This window comes from Podarcis raffonei, chromosome 13 (genome assembly GCF_027172205.1).
Source record: "Podarcis raffonei isolate rPodRaf1 chromosome 13, rPodRaf1.pri, whole genome shotgun sequence".
Taxonomy (NCBI): domain Eukaryota; kingdom Metazoa; phylum Chordata; class Lepidosauria; order Squamata; family Lacertidae; genus Podarcis; species Podarcis raffonei.
The window spans coordinates 38,818,636-38,843,091 of NC_070614.1; the positions used below are offsets into that span (position 1 = coordinate 38,818,636).

Genomic DNA, 24,456 nt, shown 5'->3' on the forward strand with positions numbered 1-24,456 from the left:
CTATTCCAACAACTGAATCTGTGCTGGATCCCGAAGTTAGAAGGGGTCCCAGGCATTCAGCCTAAACCGCCCCAACCCCTCCAATTCGTAACAACATTAATAGGGTATCTACACTAGATTTTTCACGTGACCTTGTTTCACCAGCAATGTCTGGGTGAAGTTGGGGAAGCCAATACGAAAATCCCTTGAAAAGCTGCTTGAAAGAAGGATGCAATACGAGGATGCCCCTATGGAAAGCGACTTGTTCGACTCATTTGGTGCTCGCGCGAAGAGAAGCAACAAACCAAAGCCTGCATTCCAGTAACAAAGATGGCTGCTATCGTCGGGGGGTGGGGGGGTGTTAAGTTCTCGCGCCTTCACTACTTCAAAGATGGTGCGAATACGTGAACTACCATGAGGCGTACCCTGTCCCTCACTTAAGATGATTTGCTGCACGTCGAGCGAAGCCTCGAAACTTCGCCAGCGTCCAAAATGGCCGCTACGCCTTCCTTTCCCGGACTGAAACGCCATCCTTTTCACTTACTAAAGATGGCCCCCATTTATCATGGAAATAGAATCAAGTCTCTTTCTCCCTGTGACCTTGCCCCCACTACAAAACCCTGCGACATCTCCTTTCTTCAAAACCCGGCCTCCTTCTAATATTACGGCTCCCTTCCCTTAGTGAAGATGGCCCCCTCCGCTGCCTCTCCACACCTTTGCCCTGAACAAATATGGCAGCCTCCACCCATTGCCACCAATGCCGCCGCATCTAACTCGGCGGCGGGCAGGGGCGGCATTCCTGAATGGGCCGGCGAAAGGCCTTCTCTCTCTCTCATAGGCTAAGGGCGAACTCTCCCCGCCCCCTTTCCACCCGACTCATCCCTCCCCCCAAGGTAGAAAACAGAGCACTCCCTAGTTGAGCACGAGAAGGAGCGTGGAGCTGGGAGAGGCAGGAGGGAGGGAGCGAGAGGGGGGTGGCGGGCGGCCGAAGAGGAGAGCGAACAGGAAGAGGATGGCAGGGAAAAGGAACTGCTGAGCGGGGCCAGGGACCGTCGCCTGTCAGGTGTCGGAGGGAGGCGCTCGAAAGTGCACGAAGCTGCTGGTTTTCCTTTATTGCCCCCATCCCCGCCACTCGCTCTTCCAAGACTCTGCTCCACCGACTCCAAGCAGGCACTGATTCTCCTCAGTGTAGTCTTGTATGCTTTGGACAAAGGCGCCAAGTGGGGGTGAGTTGGGCGCCTCGTTTTTTGGTGTGTGGTGGTAGGGATAATTCATAGTCCCGCTGCATTTGCACTACGTTTTTATAGCACTTTAGAAAAAAAAGCCTTTCCCGTCCTTTCGATTTCATTTATAAGCTTGTGGTGGTGAAATGATTTGTCTTCTCTTGCCCTCCACTCGCTTAAAATAGTGGTGTTAGGTGGTGAAGGCGATATACAATCTGGATCATAGCTTAAGCTCTTTTAAAAGCTGAGCTGCCAAAGTATGCTGGTATGAAATGCTAGGCAAGTCGTTCTTTTAAAAAACCGACAGCCTCCAAACCTGGCCTCTAGCTCAAGTCCTAAAGGCAGCCTTTTCCAAATAGTATTTCCACATTTCTTTTGTTTCCTTCTTTTTCCTCCTCAGCACCATCACCTGAACAGCTAAAACTTCTCTGGCATCCTTTGTTAAGTTGTTGGACTTGGGATCTCTTCCCAGTGAGAGCTGCATATCCTCAGTGACTCATTTGGATTCATGAGAGTCTCATAGCTGGGACACCTTCCGGACTACATTCTTCAGCTCCTTGCCTGAAGGTGAAAATCATATTATTTGAAAACACCTGAAAAGTACCTATTTGCTAGGGAATGCATACATTTTTTTAAAAAAACCTTTGTTAGCTTTTATCTCATTTCTCTTCCCTGGTCTTTCCGCAGATAGCAGGGCTTCCTTTTTTTCTTTCTTGTCCTAAATCTGTAGTAGCTCAGACAGGTTGGTTTTTGGTCCTGTAGGCTTTTGATGTGGCCCTGCCTCATAGCATTCTTTTTGTGAAGAAGCAGGAGGAGAAAAGTGTGTGTGTATATACTTCCCCCCTTTAAAACTTTTTGTTTGTTTGTTTACTGACACACAGGATCTTGCTCAATGAAGAAAGAGAAAACCCTGGGAAACGGTTGGACAGCTTGAGCTGTGGAGGAAGTTTCTTGGTTTAAAGGGCTGCATGAGCCACTTAATCTACTAAGGAAATGAAAAGATTTTCAAATCCTCTTTAAATCTGCTGCTTCTGGGGGAGAGGTTAAAGGGAAAGGGTTCGGTTGCAGTGAGTTGCAACCAGCTGTTGACAGGCTTAGCAAAAGGTGAAAAACAAAACTGCAAAGCTGGGGCTCCGTAGCGAGATGAACATGTTTTTGGGGGCATGTGGGGAAGGCTCTGAGACTCTCCTACATGGAGAATTTGGTGCCCACCCCCCGAAGGGGACCCGCTATGCCCTCAGCCTCACACGGACAGAGTTGCATATCCAGCGCCTGGTGCCCAAGCCAGATACAGATCACCGGACGGTGTTGCAGCTGATTGATGTGGTGGGTTGCCACACGATGCGCAGCCACACAATTGCGAACCAGTCAGCTTTCTTCAGTGTCTACGCTTACCCGCTGAAGAAGAGGAAGGTGGCGGTGAGCTCTGGGCGGGTGCGGCAGCGGACTGCGAGGACCTTTCAGGTGGACAGCGCAGAGTGCTACGAGGATAACCTGAAAGTGGCTGAGAGGTGGGCAGCTGCCATCAAGTGCCTGGTCTTGGGGATCCCCATCTCGAGCGAAACAGGTAAGGGATGCCCTGCAAAATCCTTTGAGTGTTGCTTCTTGCCTAGAGAAACTATGAGTCCTCGCTACTTACAAGTGGTAGCCTTTCCTAGACTCTGATGCTTCAGATTGTAGGTGGGTTATCACCAATTTTTTTAAATGCTTCACTTATAAAATCCTTCTTGCTTGTAGAAAACTGACCCATCAGGGAGGTGTTCAGTGCTAGCCCTTCCCCGATATGCTCCTCCCCACCCCCTCCAAAATAGGGAAGTGGTTTTTTTTAAAGCCCATGCCACATGATTTTGCCAAATATGTAGAGTTTGTCTAACACTCTCCTCCACAAAATCAAAAAGGTTTACTACTGTGTCTCTGCTCCTAATATTGCCTTCAAGAACTCAGGAGACCTAGATACCAAAATCCCTTAGTTTTATAATGTTTTGTCTATCCCCACAATCTCTCTCTTGACTTAGAGAGCTGTTGGACTGATTGTGGCTGGTGAGGTTTGTGGTCTGAAAGATCTGGAGGATGCCTGGCTAGCAAAGGCTGGCCTAGGTGGAGATATCCTGGACTCCATCCTCCTAAATCAGTAATGCTGCCAGACCCTCCCTATGATTCTTGGAACCCTTAGCTTCTGCAGTATTTTATTAACTTATTAAATGAGATACTTACTAAATGACCCAGCTTATCTTGCAGGGCAGAGGATTATTGTACTAAACTTGTACATAACATGAGAATAATTGTAATACTCAGAGTTTCGTAAAATGCTTGCCTCTGGCACCACTGTTGTTTTTGGCCTTAAATAACGGGGTGTGTAGGGAGTTCATAACATTAGTTGAAAGGTGGAGATGCTCTGAAAGTTCCCCCTCTTTTTCCCTCTGTCTCAAAGCAGGGGTAGCCAACATGGTGCCCTCCAATATTCCTGGGCTACTGCTCCCACTCTCGCTGACCATTGGCCATACTGGCTGAGGATGGTGGGAGTTGGGAGTCGAACAACATTTGAGGGGTAAGCTCATGGGCAGAATAAGGTCTGTACGTTTGCAGCAGAAGCTGGTAGTGCACAGCGCAGATTGCCCAATGTCTGTGATGTCACAAACTCGCCTACCATCAACCTCATCCACACCAGTGTAACTTCTAAAGTAGGTGGTGCCTTTTTTAAAAAAAAGACTAATGAGATGATAGCATGAGTTTTTAAAACAATAAAAGTGGTGCTGTCAAATTATCATTTATCACCCCCCCGCCAAATCTTTCTACCTGAAGAGCAGGAAGAGGAAGACAAGACTGATAACTGAACCAGCATTTGATTTACACATACTTATGATGTAAAAGTGGATGGGAACCACGTGGAGAAAAATATCCCATGACTCCTTTAAAAAATAAAAATAAAGACTGCAGTTCCGTGCATGCTTACCTGGGATAAGTCCCTTTGAACTTCAAATGTGCTTATTTCTGGGTAGTGTATAGGATTTCACTTACACAGGCTATGTCTGCATACACCTGGGATAGTGGCAGGCTGGTTGTGGGACTGGCTTTTCCTGTGAGGCAGGGATGGGACATATCTGCTTCTTTCTATATTGCTGAACTCCTCAGCTCCCATTATCCCTGACCTTTGACCAAGGCTGGCTGGAGTGTCGGGAGCCCAGCCCTGTGCTGTTAGAAATAGAGCTCTGGAATCTTCCGTACCCGAAATCCTTGGTGTTTGCTTTCACTTTCCCGATTAAGGAAGCGCAAATGCATTTTGCTAACATTTCCTTCAACTGGTCATATTCCGATGCTCAGCTAAAATGCATGAAGTGAATGCAGGACAAGTCATACCTTCTAGCCATCTAGATGGATAAACACCAGTTACCACCATTCTGCTGGGTGTGTGTATGTGTGTATGCATGTGTTGCCACACTCATTTTCTGGCTGCACACACCACTGACATGCTGATTCCAAATGGGCTCTTCCCATCTGGGCTCTTCTGCCTGAAGAAAAAAAAAATTAGCACCTCTGCTTTAATGTGGCCCATAAAGAGAACCCAGGGCAGGACTGTGTGGATCTCAGATCTTAGTAGTTTCCCTTGAGTTTGGTGGGAGTGTGAGTTTGAGTCGGCAGGTGGTCACCTGGGACATCCTTGAGAGGCTCCCAGACCTATTTTTTGCTCTGGACACTGTGAGGTGGTAAATGCAGTCCCACCCTGGCCATGTCCCTAAGCATTGTTTCTCTAGTAGAAGGGAAGGCTAGCCCTCCATTTCCAATGGGGGGAGGAAACAAAATGCTGCAGTGGGGGTAGGTGAGCCTGGAAGCAGTGTTTTGCCCTTGGCTAGCAGCCACTTGAAACCAAGTGACTACGCCTGGGTGCCAGGATAGTGCCTGACATTTCCACTATCTGGAGGTGCATGCTTGGGGATCATTGGATCTTGACTGTTTTCACAAACTAATACCACATCCTGTAGAATTCTGTCAGTTACGGTATATTTTATCTGCACAGTCAGCATAAATTTCAGGAACTGAAATTCTTTTTCTGTGCCGCCTGAGCAGGAGCAATAAATGACATTATAGTTAATTATTGTTACTTGTCTTCACCTGCCCCAACCCACTGTCCTGCTCACAGTTGTGAAGAATCTCCTTATGTTATGAATGGTCCGTGTCACCATTGAGAAAAAGAGGTTGGAATAGGCCAATATATATGTGGACTATTCCTGGACAAAGTGACTTTTCTTCTTTTAAGTTCTCGAAGCTTTTAGCCTAGCTCGAGGTTGTCATCTGAACTAGCCAGATGTTTAACTGATAATCACAGTGAGTCCATCATTTGAAAAATAAGACTTTAGCACCATCTTGCCCCCGAATGACAACTAGACATTCCATTTTGGCTACTGTAACCTTGGTTTAAGGAGCCATTTAGCTTATATGTCTGAGTTTCTAACCCTGCCTGGAAGTTAGGAAAGAAAAGCAAGTGGGGCCAAGGGAGTGGCTGAAACATTGCTTTTCTCCTCAACCTGTCAAAACTTTACAGATCTTAGCCATTTGTCAGGGCTGTGCCTCCTTTACTTACACTGCAGGTTTGGCAACTCTCATATGCTTGTGTGTTTGTGGCCTTGTCTTCAATGTGAATACTTGCTTGCTTTAATTTGCGTTGGCCAATCTATTAAAAAGGATTAAGAGCATAATATTTGCCTATCTCCAGGGCAGCTTTCCTCCTCCTACAGTGCGTTTGCTTTCTCTGCTTGTGGGCTTATAGCTGAATAAAGTATTATCTATCTATCTTTCTCTGCTGGGCACAGGGGAGAGGGAGACTCCTTTGTCCTCCATCCACTAGTCTTCTCACCCCCCTTCAATGCAGCTCCTTTTCGCCTTTGGCTACCCAGGCTAGTGCTTAAATACAAGGCTGGTCTGAAGTGGTACACAGTTCATCCTGCCCACCTTGCAATCTCTTAAGCCTTTCGTTCCTACCACATGCTGGTGCCTTTGTAGAGTAGGCCTCCTTCCTCTTTTACAGGGGTGTGATCAGGAGAGCTGAACCTAAGGCATCTGTGTGAAGAGGACCCCACAATACAAGATGGGTGCTTTAGGACATATTTTGTGTCTATCCTATGGACTTTACATATACATTGAGAACAGGCATGGGAATCTACTATATATTTTGGAAAGCATTTGGATTTCACTTAAGATATTGTAACCCACTTTGGCATGATGATTCCTGAGGTCAAGGAGCAGGTTTTTATCTTATGTATGGATATAATGGGTTGCCATTTTGAACCAAGATGGGGGACGGAACCTTTGAAAACCATCCTGTTTTTAACCACCTATTTTAAAACTTCACTGGTAGTTTTTTGGTTTCTTAGAATTCCTGAGCAATGCCAGACGCAAGGCTGCTAGTGTAAGACAAAGCCCCAGATTAACCTCAGATTGGGGACGTAGGAAAACGGGAAATGGAATAAGGATCTTATGGAGTCCAACTCAAACCTTGACAGGGGAGTGGGGACCAACCTAAGCATTTGCTGTTGGAGGAAGGGAAAGGGGGGAGGGCACCATTGCTGCCCACTGCAGAGCCCCTCCCCCATGCCGCCATGCACCCTCTTTGCGTGCTGGTTACACCTTCTGTTATGAAAGGCATCATAATAGAATATTGGAGATTTATAAACAGGATTAAATGTGTGTGTGGGAGGGTGGGTATTCTGACTGTGCAGAGTTGGCAGTCTGTTCCTGCCCGAGGTGCAGCACACCTGGACCTTCAGCCTATACAAACAATACCACTGGGGGTGATATTGATCAAACAGACTCCAATGCACGATGTTGGATTGTGCAGCCAAACTTCATATGGCACTGTTCTTGGTAATTTAGGTATACAACTTCTTGTTGGTGGACTACTTGTTCCAATAATGGTTGCAATGAGGGATAATAAAGGGCAGCGTTCCCTCCTGAGTAACCAAACACTTTGGTCCTGGGTGCTGCTAAGGCCTATGGTCTTCCATTGCAGACAGTTGGCCAGATTTGGTTAAAAAAAGGTGCAGTTTGCCACAGAAGTTCCAGGAGAAGAGTTCTCAAGTGAGCGTAGTTCATCTGTTCGAGAGAAGATGGGTAGGCTGAAGAAGGTGGATACACAATGAAGTCTGGAAGACATTGAAAAGAGGCTCACCACTTCAAGGCTGTTGACTGTCCTCCACACACACTCCTGGTTGCTGTTGTTGATGGCGCTGTTAAAAAAAAAAAAGAACATTAGGCTGCTTGACCTGTTGACTGTGTAGCCAAGCACCTAGGAAACCAAACAATAATGTCGCTGCCGGAAGGGTTACAGTTAGTGTGAGGAACGGTTGAGGGACTTGGGTATGTTTAGCCTGGAGAAGAGAAGACTGAGAAGTAAATATGTCAGTCATCTTCAAGTATACGAAGGGCTGTTCGTTTCATGGAAGATGGATCAATAGTTTGTTTTTCTGTGACTTCGGAGGGAGGACACAAACCAGCAGATTCAAATGACAAGAAAGGAGATTCCAGACAAACTTTAGGAAGAACTGTATGACAGTAGGAGCAGTTTGGCAGTAGAAGGTGGGATCTCCTTCATTGATGGCTTTTTAACAGGTTGGATAGCCAGCTGCTGGAGATCATTTCACTCTTGATTCCTGCATGGAAGGCAGCTAGACTAGATGAGCCTTGGGGTCCCTTCCTTCCAAGTCCACAATTCTGCCATTTAAACCCGCTGCGAACAGCCCTGCAAAATGGCGTTCAGTCTGGCATAGCTTTGAACTGCAGAAGCCTTTCCTTTGCATCGCTAGCAATGGCTGTGGGGACCAATTCAGAAGCTGGGAGCTGCTCTGCAAAAGGGGGAACTGAAAAATTACTGCAGTCTCTAAACAGTTTGCCATAAGAGATTTCTGTGGGACAGCAGGCAAAGTGTCAGCTGGAAACCTTAGTGGGGAAAGCCACAACACCATTTCCAAGGAAATTGCATGATAGCATGAAAAATATGTTTCCGAAGTGATAAGAGCAGAAGAAGAGGCCTGTTGGGTCAGGCCAATGGCCTGTCTAGTCAAGTGCATTGTTCTCACAGTGGCCTGTGAGAAACCCACAAGTAGCACAAGCACACTCCCCCTGCCTCCATGGTTTCCAGCAACTGGTGTTCAGAAGCATTACTGCCTCAGAGTCAAAGCAGATACTTCCAGTTGTATACCTAGATGGGCAATCTGTGCTCCCCCCCTTTACCTATTATGAAAGTCTCTGTGTCATTTTAAATTAAAGAGTGCACAAGTTTTAAGTACTCCATTGTTTTTCTTGCTTGCTTGCGTAGTACTTTCTGCTGCTGACACTTAATTGCAACACTTAACATACTGTATTAGTTTTCTTCACCGCACTGTGATTATAACAATTGCACCTTTTTATTGTAATATTTCTCACGTGAACTGGAACGAAGCCAGTCCTTTATGTGTGCAAAACTGGTTACTGAGCATTGATTGGCCTGAAGCAGGAACCACCTTGGCTGCAGCTGAACCAGATTGGAAATAAAATATTTAGTAACTTGATCCCCTGAAGTTGATATTTTAGTAGGAGGGGGCTCTAAACACCCAAGTGGAGAAGGACACATCTTCATTGCCCCCGCCATTGAATAGAGCCTCTAGGCCTAACTTGGTGCTTGGAAACTCAGTGTGTGTGAAAACCAAGTTCAAAGCACTTTGGACTTAAATAAGACGGCATCTCTTTTCCAGTTCCTTGTGCTGTGTGTATATATATCCCTCTTTGTGTAGCCTCTTGTGCTGAAAAGCGTTACTAAGATGCAAGCTTGCATTCTTAAGGGATTTCTGCTTTTGTTTGTGTGTGAAACAGGCTTCATGATGCCCTCATGATGATTAGAGGTATTAAAAGTCTTTAAATCTAAACATTAAGTTGATTTTTAAAGGGTAACAAAATGGTTGCCTTTCATCCCACTTAACATGGCAATAATATGCCCATCTCCACAGTTCCCTTGCAGGTGTTGTTGGACTGCAACTGCCGTCATCCTTGACCATTGGCCATTCTGGCTGATGGGAGCTGTAGTCCAACCGTGTCTGGAAGACTCATTGGTAGCACCCATGAGTGCTGCTAGGTCAATGGAGGCTGAGAAGTGGCTGGCCTCAGCAGACCAGAGAGGAACGTCAGGCAGCAATGTGGATAGGTGGCCTGGGAATGAATGGGACTGAGCAAGAGATCTAGAAGGGAAGATGTGATTGTGGTAGCAAATAAACTGTGAGAAAGACTATGAATTGTGGGAGGCCAGGATATTCCAGCGTGGATTCTGATGTCTTATCACTGTTCAGAATTGCACCTGGTTGGGAACAAATTAACATTCACGTGACTTGTGTGGGGTGGTTTTATCAAAGGATGTGATGGAATCCAGGCTGCATATCTTTCTTTATTTAACAGCTCTCAACATCCCTGTCCCTTGACTGTGTTTTCTGGGGCTTGTGGGAGTGTAGGCTGCTCTGATCATTTTGCAAGAGAGGCAGGATGTAAATTGTTACTTATGAAGCGCTTAAGGGTGCAATCGTACCCTTGAATTACGCCAGCTGAGGCCTATAGGACAGGGGTGGGCAATAGCTTGCTCAGGGCAGGCATAGGCAAACTCGGCCCTCCAGGTGTTTTGGTCTACAACTCCCATAATCCCTAACTAGCAGAACCAGTGGTCAGGGATGTTGGGAATTGTAGTCCAAAAACATCTGGAGGGCCGAGTTTGCCTATGCTTGGCTTAGGGAGCCACATTCCTTTTCTGTGTATGGTGTGTTCCAAAACAGTGGGTTGAGAATGGCATAAGACCTGCCTGAAGGGTTGCCTTGATCCACATGGACTCGGGGATCATTATCGTCCTGTGTGTTGAAACTCCTGGGACTATTTCACCATCATTGTGAGTGCTTTCACTCTCTCTGTTGTTCATGGGCACAAGGTTGGCCCATGGGCACAACACAGTCCTTACGTAATTCCCACTGGCAATATTTCCAGGAATGCTGGAGGACGTCTCTTGCGTTATTACTCTGTAGACCCTATCTGCATTTTCTGGCTGCATGTTGTTGTTTTTCCTCTCCTCTGGGAATCGGGACCGGCATCAGGGGTGGGCATTGCTGGGTAGCTGCCAAGACCCCCACCCTTGTGGGTCCCTGGGGTGCCCTGGTTCTGCAGCAGCTCCTGCTTTCTCTGCTCCGAGCAACTACCCATAGCCAGTGGAGGGAACCTTTGGCCCTCTGGATGTTGCTGAACTACAACTCCCATCAGCCCCAGCAAGCATGGCCAATGGCCAGATCCTAAGAGTGAGCAGATGGAGCAGCAGTTCCCTCTTGCCTGTTGTACAGATCATGGTTGTACAGCAATGCCTCCCCCTCCACCAATCATAGCCGTGCCCTGGCTAAGCACACATAGTCTCCTGTCTTTGTTACTGTAATGTTTGAAGGGACTCGTTTTATTGTATATTTTAATCATGGGTTGCTAATGATGGTTTTGCATACTTTGATTCTGAGTGTTTATACTTCAGTGTTTGATTGGGATTGTTTTCTTTAGGTTACTCTTTGCCTAGCTGGTTTTTCTACATTGCAAACCTCTCAGAAGCCGATTTTTTTTTGGCACTTAAGTGATTTTAAGAAAAGGCGCTGATCCTTCCTGCAGGCTTCCATAGTCCAGGGATGAAGACAAGCCCCAGGCCCTGATGTCAGGACCTGGCATTCTCCTGCAGCTACCTGGCTCCAACCCCCCCCCCCCACAATTGCTGATCCCTGCACTGGGAAGGAGGGCACCCATGCTAACTTTCCAGCAATGGCTCAGAGCACTTGATATAGTTTGTTTCGGGCTTCTTTGGGTAACCACCTCTGCCAGCCAGGAGGCTCGCAGCAGCCAAGTTGTGGTGGTGAAAGTGACAACACACACAGCCAAGGGCCTCCTTAGACCTGGACAAGACGTATTAGGGAGCCAGGGAATTGAATAAGTAGTTTCTCACCAATGTTTTGGGGCTGTGTTTGTGCTGAGTAAGCTTCCCTACAAAGAAACTGCAGGAAGCAATCCTGTTTGTTATTATGTGTAATAACCTTTCATCCAAGAAGCTCCCAGTGGGGGATGTGGTTCTCCCCTCCATTTTTTCCTCACAACAAACCTGTGAGGTAGGTTTAGGCTTAAATACGGTGACTGGCCCAGAGTTCACCCAGGAAGCTTTGTGGCTGAGTAGGGATTTGAAAAGCAGAGGCATCACCTTGCCAACAAAGGTCCGTATAGTTAAAGCTATGGTTTTCCCAGTAGTGATGTATGGAAGTGAGAGCTGGACCATAAAGAAGGCTGATCGCCGAAGAATTGATGCTTTTGAATTATGGTGCTGGAGGAGACTCTTGAGAGTCCCATGGACTGCAAGAAGATCCAACCTCTCCATTTTGAAGGAAATCAACTCACTGGAAGGACAGATTGTGAAGCTGAAGCTCCAATACTTTGGCCACCTCATGAGAAGAGAAGACTCCCTGGAAGACCCTGATGTTGGGAAAGATGGAGGGCACAAGGAGAAGGGGACGACAGAGGACGAGATGGTTGGACAGTGTTCTTGAAGCCACAAACATGAGTCTGACCAAACTGCGAGAGGCAGTGGAAGACAGGAGTGCCTGGCCTGCTCTGGTCCATGGGATCACGAAGAGTCGGACACGACTAAACGACTAAACTACAACAAGGATTTGAACTCTGGTCTCCCAGATCCTAGTCTGGCACTCTAACCTCTGTGCCACACTGGATGTCAGTGCCCCATTTCCGATTTTGCCTAATGTCTCCCCATCCTTTACTCAGAGTCTCTTGCAAGGAAGCCCTGACAGATTAGGTTGTGTGAAATTACAAACTTAAAGCTGTTTTCCCCACCCCAAACTGTGGCACTTTTAATTTTTCTTCCCCCGCGGCTCCCCCAGAATAAATGGCAGCTTTGCAGAAAAACAGCAACAACCACCAGTCACCTTATATTTTGGCCTATCAGTGCCTGTTAGCCAGAGTGGTTTCATTTTTTACCTCCACTGTCAGAGGCACCATTCCTCTCAATACCAGGCACTGGGAATCACAAATGGCACGAGTTGCTGTTGCTCTCATGTCCACCTTGCAGGCTCAGCTGCGGTGAGAGCAGGATGTTGGACAAGACGGGCCATTGGCCTGGCCCAGTAGACTCCAATTGCGTTCATGCAGAAATGTACAGCTAAGTAATTTTTGTCTCTGGACTGAACAGAGGCTGTAGATGGCCTTGTGGAGTCCTTCACCCCCTTCAAAACATGGTGGCACAGCCTTGCTTCCTTTGGCAGGTGTGTGTGCGCGCGCGCTACTGCCCACCCAGTGGAGCGATGCCCCCTGGGTCTTGAACCCCCAAGCCCTGCCCTGGTGGTGCAGCAGGTGGGCCGGCAAAGGATAGCCAGAGCACTCTTCTGTGCCCAGTGTAGAAAGCGAGTCTGCCCTTAAAGGAGAACAGTCCCTTCCTGCAACACCCCAAGCATGGTAATGTAGCGAGCGGCAGGGGTGGCCGAACTCTCCATCCTTCCTCAGCCTGGATTGTAGAGAAGGTAACTTTCCTGGCCTTAATAATAATGCATTAATAATAATATATTATAGCCTGCCCATCTGACTAGGTTGCTCCAGCCACTCCTAGGCAGCTTACAACGTAATAAAAACACAGCAAGGCACCACACATTAAAAAACTTCCCAGTACAGGAAGTTGTGTAGTAGTTGTTTATCTCCTCGACATCTGATGGGAGGGCGCTCCACCGGGAGGGCACCGCTACCGAGAAGGCCCTCTACCTGGTTCCCTCCAACTTCACTTCTTGCAGTGAGGGAATCACCAGAAGGCACTTGGAGATGGCACATCTATCTGTGCACATAGGACACAGTGCAACCTTGCCTCTCATTACCCTAAGCAGTCCTGATCTCCCTCATGTGCCATGCAAGTTATGCGCTCTTTCATCCGTGTCCCAGATTGCAGTGCAGGCGGCTTTTCGTTTCATTCCCCAGAACCCTGTGGGAGCCACTGAGGACGGAGCCAAGTTCCTGTTTGCACAGCCCTGCCTCTTCATCAGCCAAGTCTCCTCGTGGATTGCATTCATTCTCAGGACAAAACATTCCCATGGGTATCTCCTGCACGTGCCTTTCCCACTGTTTTCTCATAAAACTGGATACCTGTGTGCATACTCTGCCCTCAACACAAGAAGGAAGGGGAACAAAGTTGCTGCTATCATTTCTTGTGAAGCATTTTTCTCCCTGTGGCCTGGCTCACTTGGGGGCATATAGGCCTCTGGGGTTGTTGGACTACAGCTCCCATAATCCTTTACCACAGGCTGCGCTGGTTGGGGCTGATGGGAGTTGGAGTCTAACGACGCCAGATTCAGGAATGCTGCTTTTACCTCATGAGAGCTAGTCCTGACCTTTGGGCCCTCAGAGAACAAATTTTTCTGTCTTATTATGAGTCCCCTTAGCCGCCTTATCTTCAGGTTAAACGTGCTCTTCAACCTTTCCTTGTAGGACTTGTTTTCCATATCCCTGACTATCGTTTCCCATTAAACATGTTTTTATTTGTCACAAAGGTTGGCCACGCACAAAACCCTTCATCTGCAGTCCACATATTCTACATATTTTACATATTCTTGATTTACCTGCCCATTGTGGCTAGTGAAAAGGGTCACTGAAGTGGGCGATGCCTCGCTTCAGGAGTGAGTTATGCCCACCCCTTAAAGAGGTCCTCCCTGGACCCAGAGGCTTAAAAAGGGGGGGGGGCTCCAGTCCCTTATATGCTTTATATGTAAGATGACAGTTTTTAAAAATGCAAATTCCTGGTTGGGTGGGGGAGGGTGGATATTAAATGGAATCAGAGAAGGCACTGAGGGAAGATTTAACTCTTCTCTGCTCCCCCTGTCAGCAACAAAACTATTACAACAGGGAGGAAATTGTAGAGAATCATAGAATTGTAGACTTGGAGGGGGACCCTGAGGTCATCCGGCCCAACCCCCTGCAATGTTTAAGTTGCCTCTCGCTGTTTTGACCCCTAATGCCTTCCCCTCCCCAAAGTATCCCAAAATTTTGAAGTTTGGCTCAGAGGAATACCCTGAGGATGAATACTCTATCTCTACATCTCTTTAAATTCATCTTGTTCCTCTTTGTATTGAAATGGACACAAGTTCTGCTCGTTGGGTGTTCCCTCCAGAATTATGAAAGGACTTAAAGGTACCTGAAAGTCTTATGAAAGCCTTGCGCCACTGAATGCAACTTGCCGCGACCTTGGCAGCACAGTGAAGTGCTACCTTCATTTTAGGTACAGCCCAGAGAGCGTTTGGCCTCCCGCTCGGCATAACCAGTTATGCTCTGTGGATATTTCCAAATTAGTATCTGCCTTCCAAGATGGATTAGTTATTTTGGAGCCTCAGGCTGCAGAGCTTCCTTCCTTAGTTATTAAGGCTTCCTGCCTGCCTGGGTGCTTTTTTATCTCATGTGTTTTTGCCCTTGGAAAACTAGCGGGAAGTCTAGTGGTGGGGATTCCCATTTCTAGGTCACAGCCTCATGCCAGGAACAGCGTTTCGAGATGATTCCAGCGGAGACTATAGAGCTACACCATGCTTTTAAAAACACATGGTTTCCCCCAGAGAATCCTGGGACTTGCGGGGTTGTTTTTTCCCCTGCCACAGCATTGCAGCCCTGGAGCCAAAGCCAGCCTGCTACCTTCTTCTCAGCCAGACTTTGCAGTTTAGTTAAAAGGGTTCTGGGAATTCTAGTTCTCTGAGGGCTGAGCTACAGTTTCTTTGCTTTAAATGTATGGTGTAGCTCGGCTAAGAGGAAGGCGCTGGGTGTGCAGGTTAGCGAGGGATGATACTCTTGTAAGGAATGGCTTTAAAAAGACAAGCAACCTATATAAGGCACCTATATAAGGATGAGGAGGAGTGATACTTCCCCCGCCCTGAAAGCTAAAGGTGGCATGGCAGCTATCATTAGTCACGGTGAGCAAACACAGTTTTAATTTCTGTCTCAATTACACTATTTGTGGTTAAACATTATTTCTGGGTTTTCGATGCCCTGTAAAGGCTAGCAAAGGTGAGACCGCGGTTTTTGAAAAAAAGCACATACATGAATGAAAACCACAGGAAATGATGGCTCTCAGTATCACCTTTAACTCTCCAGAAAATCTGTTTGTGGTCTAAGTGGCAGCTCCCTCCCCAGAGTCAGCTGCATATTGCAGCACCATAAGAAGTGACTGTAGAAACAAGTGACTTTAAACTAGAGGCCACTGCAAATATGAGCTTTCCAGGGTGGGTGGGTGTCACAGTGAACGTTGTACATCCCAGTGATGAACAGAAAATGTGTCTGGGATTGCCGGTTAATGTGTAAGAATACATGAACGCTTTCAGCCCCACCCATGAAAACTGGAAATGGTATTTGTGTGAATGTCGGCATCCACCCTTGTTTCTCTTGTGGTGCTCACTGGGGCTACACTGTTTAGCAGATTAAATGTTCTACATTAGTAGATATAAAAAATAATTAAATCTGTTGATCAGGCTCAAGTGGCAGCAGGTTTGGAAACAAGGTCAGACAGCCTTTTAAAAACATGGTTTTTAAAGAATTCTTTATTCCTTTGTAAGAACTTGAATAAAAAATAAAGCTAAAAATACATCACTTTGAATAAACAGAGGGAAAGAACAGACCAAAGGTCCTTTAGACACACAAGATGGCTGGTTTGACTCAGCTGGGTGGAGAATGCTTATAAGTAGGTTATTTTTTTATGTGCTTACTTTGACAACATTTTCATCCTGCCCTTCCTCCAAGGGCCTCGTACTTCTTCCACCTCCATTTAATGTTCACACCAACCCTGTGAAGTAAGGTGAGATGGAGTGGGAGTGACTTGCTCAAGGTTACATGGTCAATTTCATGGCCGAGTGAGGATTTGAACCTGGGTCTTTCCAGCACGCTAAACCCCTCTGTGACACTGGCTTGAGAAAACCATTTTTTACTACAAGTGCTTATGGAAAAATCATGGGGGGAGGCTGTGCCATTGCAGGAGAAGCATTTCCCTCTTCTCTTGCACCAAGGAAGGCTTGCTTCTACTCAGACAATTACATAGATCAACTATCAAAACAAAGAAAGCATCTTCAGAACTATTGTTTTATTCATCCAGGTAGACAGAATCAGTTCAGACTTGGTATAATTTATTGACTAGATTTCTTTGATCAGATTTCCACTTGAGTTTTCCAGGCATTCACAGCAGGCATCTGGGATCAGCAAGCCTCCACAGGCGAAAGCTGGCAACAACCACAGTTTGGGCATTTGCCTCTGATGTATAGTTGTACCTTGGATCCCGACATTGGTACTCGGACGTTTTGGTTCCCGAATGCCTCAAACCCAGAAGTGAGTGTTCCAGTTTGCGAACATTCTTTGGAATCTGAACGTCCGACGGGCTTTCACGGCTTCCTATTGGCTGCAGGAGCTTCCTGCAGCAAATCAGAAGCCGCGCTTTGGTTTCCGAACATTTTGGAAGTCGAATGGACTTCCAGAATGGATTCCGTTTGACTTCCAAGATATGACTGTACATTGTTAGGGCATGAACTCCCAGCTACCCATGTCACATGGGAATGCATACTTGCTGTGTGAATGTCTTGCAGTGTCACGAGCATTTCTGAAATCGGTTTTGTGGTGTGTCTGTCAAATGTGTCATGCAGATATTTACTTATTTTTATTTATTAAATTTGTATACCGCCCTATACCTGTAGATCTCACAACATAAAACTACAATATAAAAAACACAAAAGACATACAAAAAATATAAACGAAGACAACCCAAAGATCCCCGGCTCCCACAACACACTTAAAAGGGCATTAGATGTCAATCAGCCAAAGGCCTGGTTGAAGGGAAACGTTTTCATCTAGTGCCTAAAAGTTGTACAGTGGTACCTCACATTACAGGCGCTTCAGGTTGCAGACGCTTCAGGTTACAGACTCTGCTAACCCAGAAATAGTGCTTCAGGTTAAGAACTTTGCTTCAGGATGAGAACAGAAATTGTGGTGTGGCAGCAGCGGGAGGCCCCATTAGCTAAAGTGGTGCTTCAGGGTAAGAACAGTTTCAGGTTAAGAACGGACCTCCGGAACGAATTAAGTACTTAACCTGAGGTACCACTGTATAATGAAGGCACCAGGTGAGCCTCTCTGGGGAGAGCATTCCACAAACGGGGAGCCTCTGCAGAAAAGGCCCATTCTCATGTTGGCCCCCTCCAGACCTCTTGTGGAGGAGGCACACAGAGGAGAGGGAAGGTCCTTGAGGAGCCAGCCCCCTCCCATGGGACTGGACTCCTATTGGCCCCTGATAGTGCGGCCAATGGTCAGATGGGAAGTGGAGTTCAACATTATCAGGAGGGTCAGAAGTTCCCCAGATCTGTAGTAATGTGTGAAGCTGGTTCTTGGTGCCTTAATAATAATAATAATCAGCACAGCTTTACCACCCAGGCAGCTTCTCGTTTTGCACCAGCTTACAGATGCAGCTCCAACAGGGGAAATGCAACACCTGATTTGTTCACCCTCTTCTCTCCCCTCAAACCAGAGATCAGCCGCAGCCTCCTGCCCCGTCCCCGTCGCCTGCTCCTGCTGCTGAACCCCTTTGGAGGCAAGGGCAATGCCCTGCAGTGGTGCCAGAATCACATCCTCCCCATGATCACGGAGGCGGACATCGGCTTCAACTTGATCCAGACAGGTGAGGTGGCAGCAGAAGGAAGGTGGCCTTCAAGGGGCAAGGGGAATGGATGCCGTGGGGGGTAAGAACACACAGAACGTGGCCATGAATTTGTCTAATTCTGTTTCAAAGCCATCTAGCTTGGTGGCCATCAACGCTTCCTGTGGATGTGGGGAGAGGAAACACAGCCTGTAGATGGATTCAAAAGTGGAGTTGGGGGGGGTAGACAAATTGGAGGAGGCTGGTTCTTATTGGTGACTCTGAGCCATACTAGCTCAATGGAGCCAGCATGTTTAGGGGCAGTCTATCTTTGAATATAAGACACCGGGGGATCTACAGAAAGGGAGGGCTGCTATCATTGTCATGCATTTGTTGTGGGGCTCTTTTTTTACCGAACTAGCTGGGCTGCCCTTAAGTACTTGAGTGAAATTCAGTTGAAAATGGGAACACAGCAATATTTGGGAACAGATACTTTTGTTTACTCCTGCCAACCTAGCAGTTCGAAAGCACGTCAAAGTGCAAGTAGATAAATAGGTACCGCTCCAGCGGGAAGGTAAACAGCATTTCCGTGCGCTGCTCTGGTTCGCCAGAAGCAGCTTAGTCATGCTGGCCACATGACCCGGAAGCTGTACGCCGGCTCCCTCGGCCAATAAAGCAAGATGAGCGCCGCAACCCCAGAGTCAGTCACGACTGGACCTAATGGTCAGGGGCCCTTTACCTTTACCTTACTTTTGTTTAAACAACAAGCAGCAGCAGTAGTAGTGGTGGTTTTGGCGGCTAGGCAAGAGCCATAGAACCTGTGAGCCATAAGTCCCTGGTTCAAATGTCGCCTCAGCCACCAACTTGCTAGGCAAACAGCAGCCTCAGTCCCTCTGCACAGCAACGTGTGACAAAGGGGTAATAATCCTAGATTACGGAAAGAAGGTATGCAAAGCTACTTGAGCACTTAAATAGCTCTTAACTCCTAAGTAATCATTAGCATTAAATGCTAGAAAGTTAAATGTATATTCATCTTCTAAATGTATAGCCTCAAAGCTTTCGATCACAGCACCAATAAATTATGATGCCCATGCGTTTATATTTGTATAATGCATGTATGCATGCACACACACACACACACACACACATGTATGCATGCAAATATAATTTCAGCAGCAGCAATAATAATTTCTCCCAAACAGTTTGCTGTTTCCATTCACTTGTAGACAGCCGCTTAGGACAAGACATACAGGAAAGGTCAAAATCGTCTCCTGGTGGTCAGCCACTGAATCAGTTTCTTCGGGTGGGAGTGTGGCTTTGAATTGCTACTAATCTGTATGCTATTTATTCCTTTTCTGGCCCAGAGAGACAGAACCATGCCCGGGAGCTGGTACAGAACATCAACTTGGCTGAGTGGGATGGCATTGTATCCATTTCAGGAGATGGGCTGCTATATGAGGTATTGTTCACAAAGTGCTAGCCAAAGCACTGGCCTTCCAGCCTCCTGGAACCTTCCCCTTAGGCTACTCACTAGGGCCCATTCCTGTTAGTTGTCTCCTGAGTTGCCCTTCTGTGCTCCCTTAGAACTGTGGCACATAAGACCCAATTCATTGCTTTGGGGCATGTGTGTGAATGTCCTGGTGTGGTTCTTCTTCTTCTTCATCTCCCCCCTCCCCCCCCAGAGTTTCTAGTCTTCATGGGTCCAAGGGCAAGGCTGAACACTGCATCAAAAAAGCCTGACTCAGCTACTTGCAAATTAGAGCAGTGAAGAAAATGCATGATAGGCTTTGGTGCCTCTGTTTGGGTTTTGAACTTGTCATCTTCAGGGACTTTCCAGGGCCCAGGACCTGCGATTTCCCTGAGAACCAGGCCTAGAATCCCCCCCAGCCCTCCCTTTACAAGGCACTTTGCTGGAATGGATCAAAAGCGGAAGGTCCAGCTGTCTATACAGAAGCTTCTTTGCTCTCCCAGTTCCTTAAGTGAGAGAATTTTGGGTTTCTTGGATCATGAATTTGCAGACTGCTGTTCTTGGGTGTGTCCCCCCCCCCCAACACACATCCCATTTCCTGCATTATTAGGATTGTAGGTTATTAATACTTTCCTATCTCCTTCCTTCCTTCCAGGTTGTTAATGGCTTGATGGAACGGCCGGACTGGGAAGAAGCCATAAAAATGCCCCTTGGTATTCTCCCTTGTGGGTCTGGAAATGCAGTAGCTGCAGCCATAAACTTCAGAGCTGGGTAAGTGGGAAAGCTTAACAGATGTGCTTAGTCCACCTTCTTGCTTGTTTTTATTTTTTTTAAAAATATATTTAAATTTGTATTTGTTGTTACCAAAGTTGCTTCACATTGCTGCTTTTGGGTTGTGTTTGCACTACAAAAGCTTTTCTACAAAGAAACCACAGCAGTGATTGTATTATTTAGTACAATTTTTAGCCCACCTTTTCCTCCAAGGAGCTCAAGGTGACATGCACACAGTTCTCACCCTCACAGCTTAAGCTGAGAGGCAGTGACTGGCCCAAGGTCATACAAGTGAGCTTTTATGGCTGAGCGGGGATTTGAACCCGGGACTCCCAGGTTCAGTACACTAACCGCTGCACCACACGGGCTCTGCTCCACACCACTTCTGGGAAGCAGGGGAGTAGGCTATGCTTGGGGCTCCATCTTCAGCCGGACCTGATCTCTACTTTTGGATATGTAAAGGTGATGCATTTAAGAATCCCTGCAAACATGCACAGAGTGCTGCTTCTTTAGCTAATTAGGCTCCCACTCACCTGGTACTGGTTGGCAGGGCTCCCAGGCCAGATTGCAGTTTCAGAGCTGACTGTTCTACTTGCTGCAGTAATTTTGAGCAAGTAATTTTGCATTCTCAAGGGTAGGGAGCAAGTTACATCAGCAGCTTGGCCAATGCTGAAAACTAATTACCATAATCATGGTCATTATTTATTCTGCTTTCATCCTGCCATTCCTCCCAGAAGTTTAAGGCAGGATACACAATTTTTCCCTTTTAGCCTCGAAACAAACCCTGTGAGTTATGAAAGTTTAATAAAAAATTAATAATAAACAAACCAACCCTGTGAGGTATAGGCTGAGGCTGAAGGAGAGGGACTGGTTTAAGGTTAGCCAGTGAGATTCTCGGATGGATGTTGATTCGAACCTGGGTCTACCCAGGTGTAGTCCAGCATTCAAGCTACACTTATGTCTGGGACACTTTATATTAGTCCGGTCGTACCTCGGCTCCCAAACGCCTTGGAAATCGAACGTTCCAACTCCCAAACAATTGAGAACTGGAAGTGAGTGTTCCAGTTTTCGAACGTTCTTTTGGAAGCCAAATGTCTGACGGGGCTTCCGTGGCTACCGATTGGCTGCGAAATCGACTTCCAAGGTATGACTGTACACCACTCTTCATCCATAGATCTCAGGGTGGTTCACAGCATAAAGCTGCAATATAAAAACCACAAATGCATAGTAAAAATAAGAACAACAAATCAATATCCCGCCCCCCCCCCTTCCACAACACATTTAAAACGGCATCAGATGTCAGTCAGCCAAAGGCCTGGTTGAAGAGGAACATTTTCGCTTGACGTCTAAAGGTGTATAACAGAGCTTCCCAAACTTTGTGTTGCAATATGCTAGTGTGTCAGCTGCAGTGTGTAGGTGAGTTGCACAAACCCTCCCCACGCTCCTCCGGGGCTGGAAAGGGGTTAATTTAACCTCCTGTTTGCTAGAAAAACTGAATTACTGTGTCACAAAATGATGCATGTCTAAAAAGTGTGTCTCCAACTCAGAGGATGTCCACAGGGTCCAGGTAGGTTCATATGGAGAGAGGCGGTCCTTGAAGTATTACGGCCCTGAGCTATTTATATCTTTCTTCCTCGTTTTGCACATGCGGCTATTGTTCGCCGGCTAAACAGAAATGTAAGTGCTACTGTTGCCCGTGACAGATGCAGCCTCTGCACCCCACATTGTGGCAGTGTTTGCCCCCCCCCCTTGGGAGCCTCTCACCATTTGATTGCATGAGCGAGTGAGCTTCTCCAACCCTGACACATTTCTCACTCTGTCGGGCAGGTTTGAGCAGACCTTTGGCCAGGAGCTGCTCACAAACTGCACCCTCCTGCTTTGCCACGGGGCGGTGACCCCCTTGGACCTGGTGTCGGTCACAACCGCGTCGGGCTCCCGTTCCTTCTCCTTCCTGAGCGTGGCCTGGGGCTTCATCTCCGACGTGGACATTGAGAGCGAGAAGTTCCGGCACATCGGCCCGGCTCGCTTCACCTTGGGGACGATGGTCCGCCTGGCCTCCTTGAACACTTACCGGGGGCGTCTCTCCTACCTGCCCGCCCTGGAGGGCACTGCCCACCGCCCCATCTTGCGCAGCATCACCATGGCGGCCAACGGGAGCCTCCCCTTCCAGCACGGGCCGCTCCACCGCACCGTCTCTGACCTGGGCCTGTGCAAGGAACGCCACGCCCTCTGCTTCCAGGAGGTGGAGCCTACCGACGAGCCCACCCCCTCGCCCAGCTCCCCACCCTCTTCCTCCAGCTTCCACTCTTCCAGCTTCAGCTTTGAGAACCTGTCGGAGGAGCTCGTGGCTGACCGCAGGGAGGCCGGGCTGCCCATGACCGCACCTGCCGTCTCGCTGTCTCCCCAGCAGGTGCACGGCCCCCCAGACGAGTTCCTGGCGCCTCTGGACCAGCCGGTGCCCAAGTCGTGGGTGACAGTGGAGGAGGACTTTGTCTCTGTGCTGGCCATCTACCAGTCTCACCTGGGAGCCGACCTGTTCATGGCGCCCTTTGCCTGCTTCAACGACGGCCTCATCCACCTTTTCTACATCAAGGCGGGCATCTCCCGGGCAGCCCTGATCCGCTTGTTCTTGGCCACGGAGAAGGGCACTCACTTTGACATGGAGTGCCCGCACTTCATCCACATTCCCGTCCGGGCCTTCCGCATCGAGCCCCTCACTCACAAGGGCATCCTCACCATTGATGGAGAGAGAGTGGAGTACGGCCCCATCCAGGGGCAGATCCACCACTCGGTGGCCAATCTAATCACCGGCGTGAACCAGGTGAAGATCACAGCGTTCTGACCCAGGATGCGGGAGCACTTCGCAGATCTGACATAACTTTCGTTCTCTTCTGCCCCTTTGCTGCAAAGAGGGACCCTGAGGCTTGGGATCGGGGGTACTGTCTGTGTGGGTAGCGGGTGGGCATTCTGACTTGCAATGCCCCCTCCAGCCACCCAGATGGCAAGCTGCTTAAAACCTCCCTCTGCTCTTCTAGGCCTTGGCACACACATACCATATATTCCTTTAATGAGCCTTTGGGTGGCAAGTCTTGCCCACTCCCCATGATCCTCTGCTGCTGTCCATGCAACCTTTTGAATGTTGACCTCCTCCTTCCTTCCTTCCTTCCTCCCCCACCTGCATAGGCCTGGTTTTGCCAGCCTGTCTTGCATCTCCCATCAAGAAGGAGCAGCTTGGCTACAGGACCCTTGGTGTGGTTTGGGTCGAGAAGTGATGTAGCCTTTCCTCCCCTACAAGGACCCACCATCCTCTCCACCTTGTTCCTTTTTGGGCAGGCCCTTCTGTCCCACTTTTCCAACCACTTGTCCCAGAGACGGGGGACACCTCTGCACTACCCTGCTTGCCAGTCTGGGGCAGCAACACTGAAGACTCCCATCCCTTTGCAGCTCATGGTTCAGGACCATGTCTGAAGTGATGGGGAGAGAGATACTGGTGTGGGTTGGAGAGATGAGTGGGGCACTGAGTGGGCTGGGAAATGCACGTTCCACACCAACTTTCCTTCAAGCCGTGGGACCAAGAGTCATGTCCCAATTTCTAGTGTTGTTCTCTCTCTCCTCTCTTTTTGTGTCTTCTGCTGAATCACACACCTCTTTCCTGCTAAATGGGAGCCCCCTGACCCCTTTGAGGCTACCCTCTCTTCCCAATTTGCAGCCCCTTTTTGCCTGTGGTTCACAAGAAGCCACTTAGAGAACACTAAGCCTTGCTTGCTGCTCCTCGTCTTTCTACGGTCCGCTCAGCCAGGGTGGGGGTGTATGTGAAAGCAGTGAGACCACTGTAGCAGGGAGCTGAATGTAAGAGGCAGCCCACAAAACACTAACTTCTATTTGACACCACCACCCCTCCTTTTAAACCCTTAACAGAACCGAAGGCAGCCGTTTCCCCTCCTCTCTTTGTTTACCCTGGGAAGGGAGATCTGCCATCTTTCTTCGGAGTTGTGTTTGGTTCTTCGGCCACCTCTCCTGCAGAGGGTGACCAAGGACATTTAGGGCAAGGAAGGGACCACTTTCTCGACAGCCTTCTATGGCTCCTTTCTAGCCAGCCGGAGGTGTAGTGAAAGGGGATGGGACTGACCCCCAACCCCTGCACTGATGACCTCCGAATCTGGCCCTCTCTAGGAATAAACTTGATGAATGTAACTGGAATTTTTTCTTCTTCTCACGGGTGGGGGCTTAACTTTGGTAGGGCGGTTTGTTATTCTTTTCTCCCCACTATGTGGGGGTTAACAAGCAATTAAAATGATCCAATACTGTAATGGATATGTGTGTGTGTGTGCGTATATGAAATGTTCACC

The 24,456-nt window shown here is 47.9% G+C and overlaps 1 protein-coding gene across 4 annotated transcripts; it reads left to right on the forward strand.

The window, feature by feature from the left end:
- Positions 1 to 584: 584 nt before the first annotated feature.
- SPHK2 (sphingosine kinase 2) lies at positions 585 to 24,417 on the forward strand. Of its 4 annotated transcripts, none has more exons than XM_053361159.1 (6): positions 585 to 1,769; positions 2,084 to 2,769; positions 17,761 to 17,910; positions 19,233 to 19,327; positions 19,992 to 20,107; positions 21,935 to 24,417. In XM_053361159.1, the coding sequence occupies exons 2-6, from the start codon at positions 2,346 to 2,348 to the stop codon at positions 22,947 to 22,949; spliced, it is 1,800 nt and encodes a 599-aa protein (XP_053217134.1). In that variant the 5' UTR covers positions 585 to 1,769; positions 2,084 to 2,345; the 3' UTR covers positions 22,950 to 24,417. The 4 variants fall into 4 exon arrangements, with proteins under 4 accessions (XP_053217134.1, XP_053217132.1, XP_053217131.1 ...); XM_053361157.1 differs by having other exon boundaries at positions 585 to 1,205; positions 1,620 to 2,769; XM_053361156.1 differs by having other exon boundaries at positions 585 to 1,205.
- The last annotated feature ends 39 nt before the right edge of the window (positions 24,418 to 24,456 follow it).

What these genes read in the sequence shown, in the direction of transcription:
- SPHK2 (XM_053361159.1), top strand. Translation starts at nt 2,346, where the DNA reads ATGAACATGTTTTTGGGGGCATGTGGGGAAGGCTCTGAGACTCTCCTA. An exon ending in CTTCAACTTGATCCAGACAG is followed by an intron (nt 17,911 to 19,232) that starts GTGAGGTGGCAG and finishes TTTCTGGCCCAG; the next exon opens with AGAGACAGAACCATGCCCGG. An exon ending in GAGATGGGCTGCTATATGAG is followed by an intron (nt 19,328 to 19,991) that starts GTATTGTTCACA and finishes CCTTCCTTCCAG; the next exon opens with GTTGTTAATGGCTTGATGGA.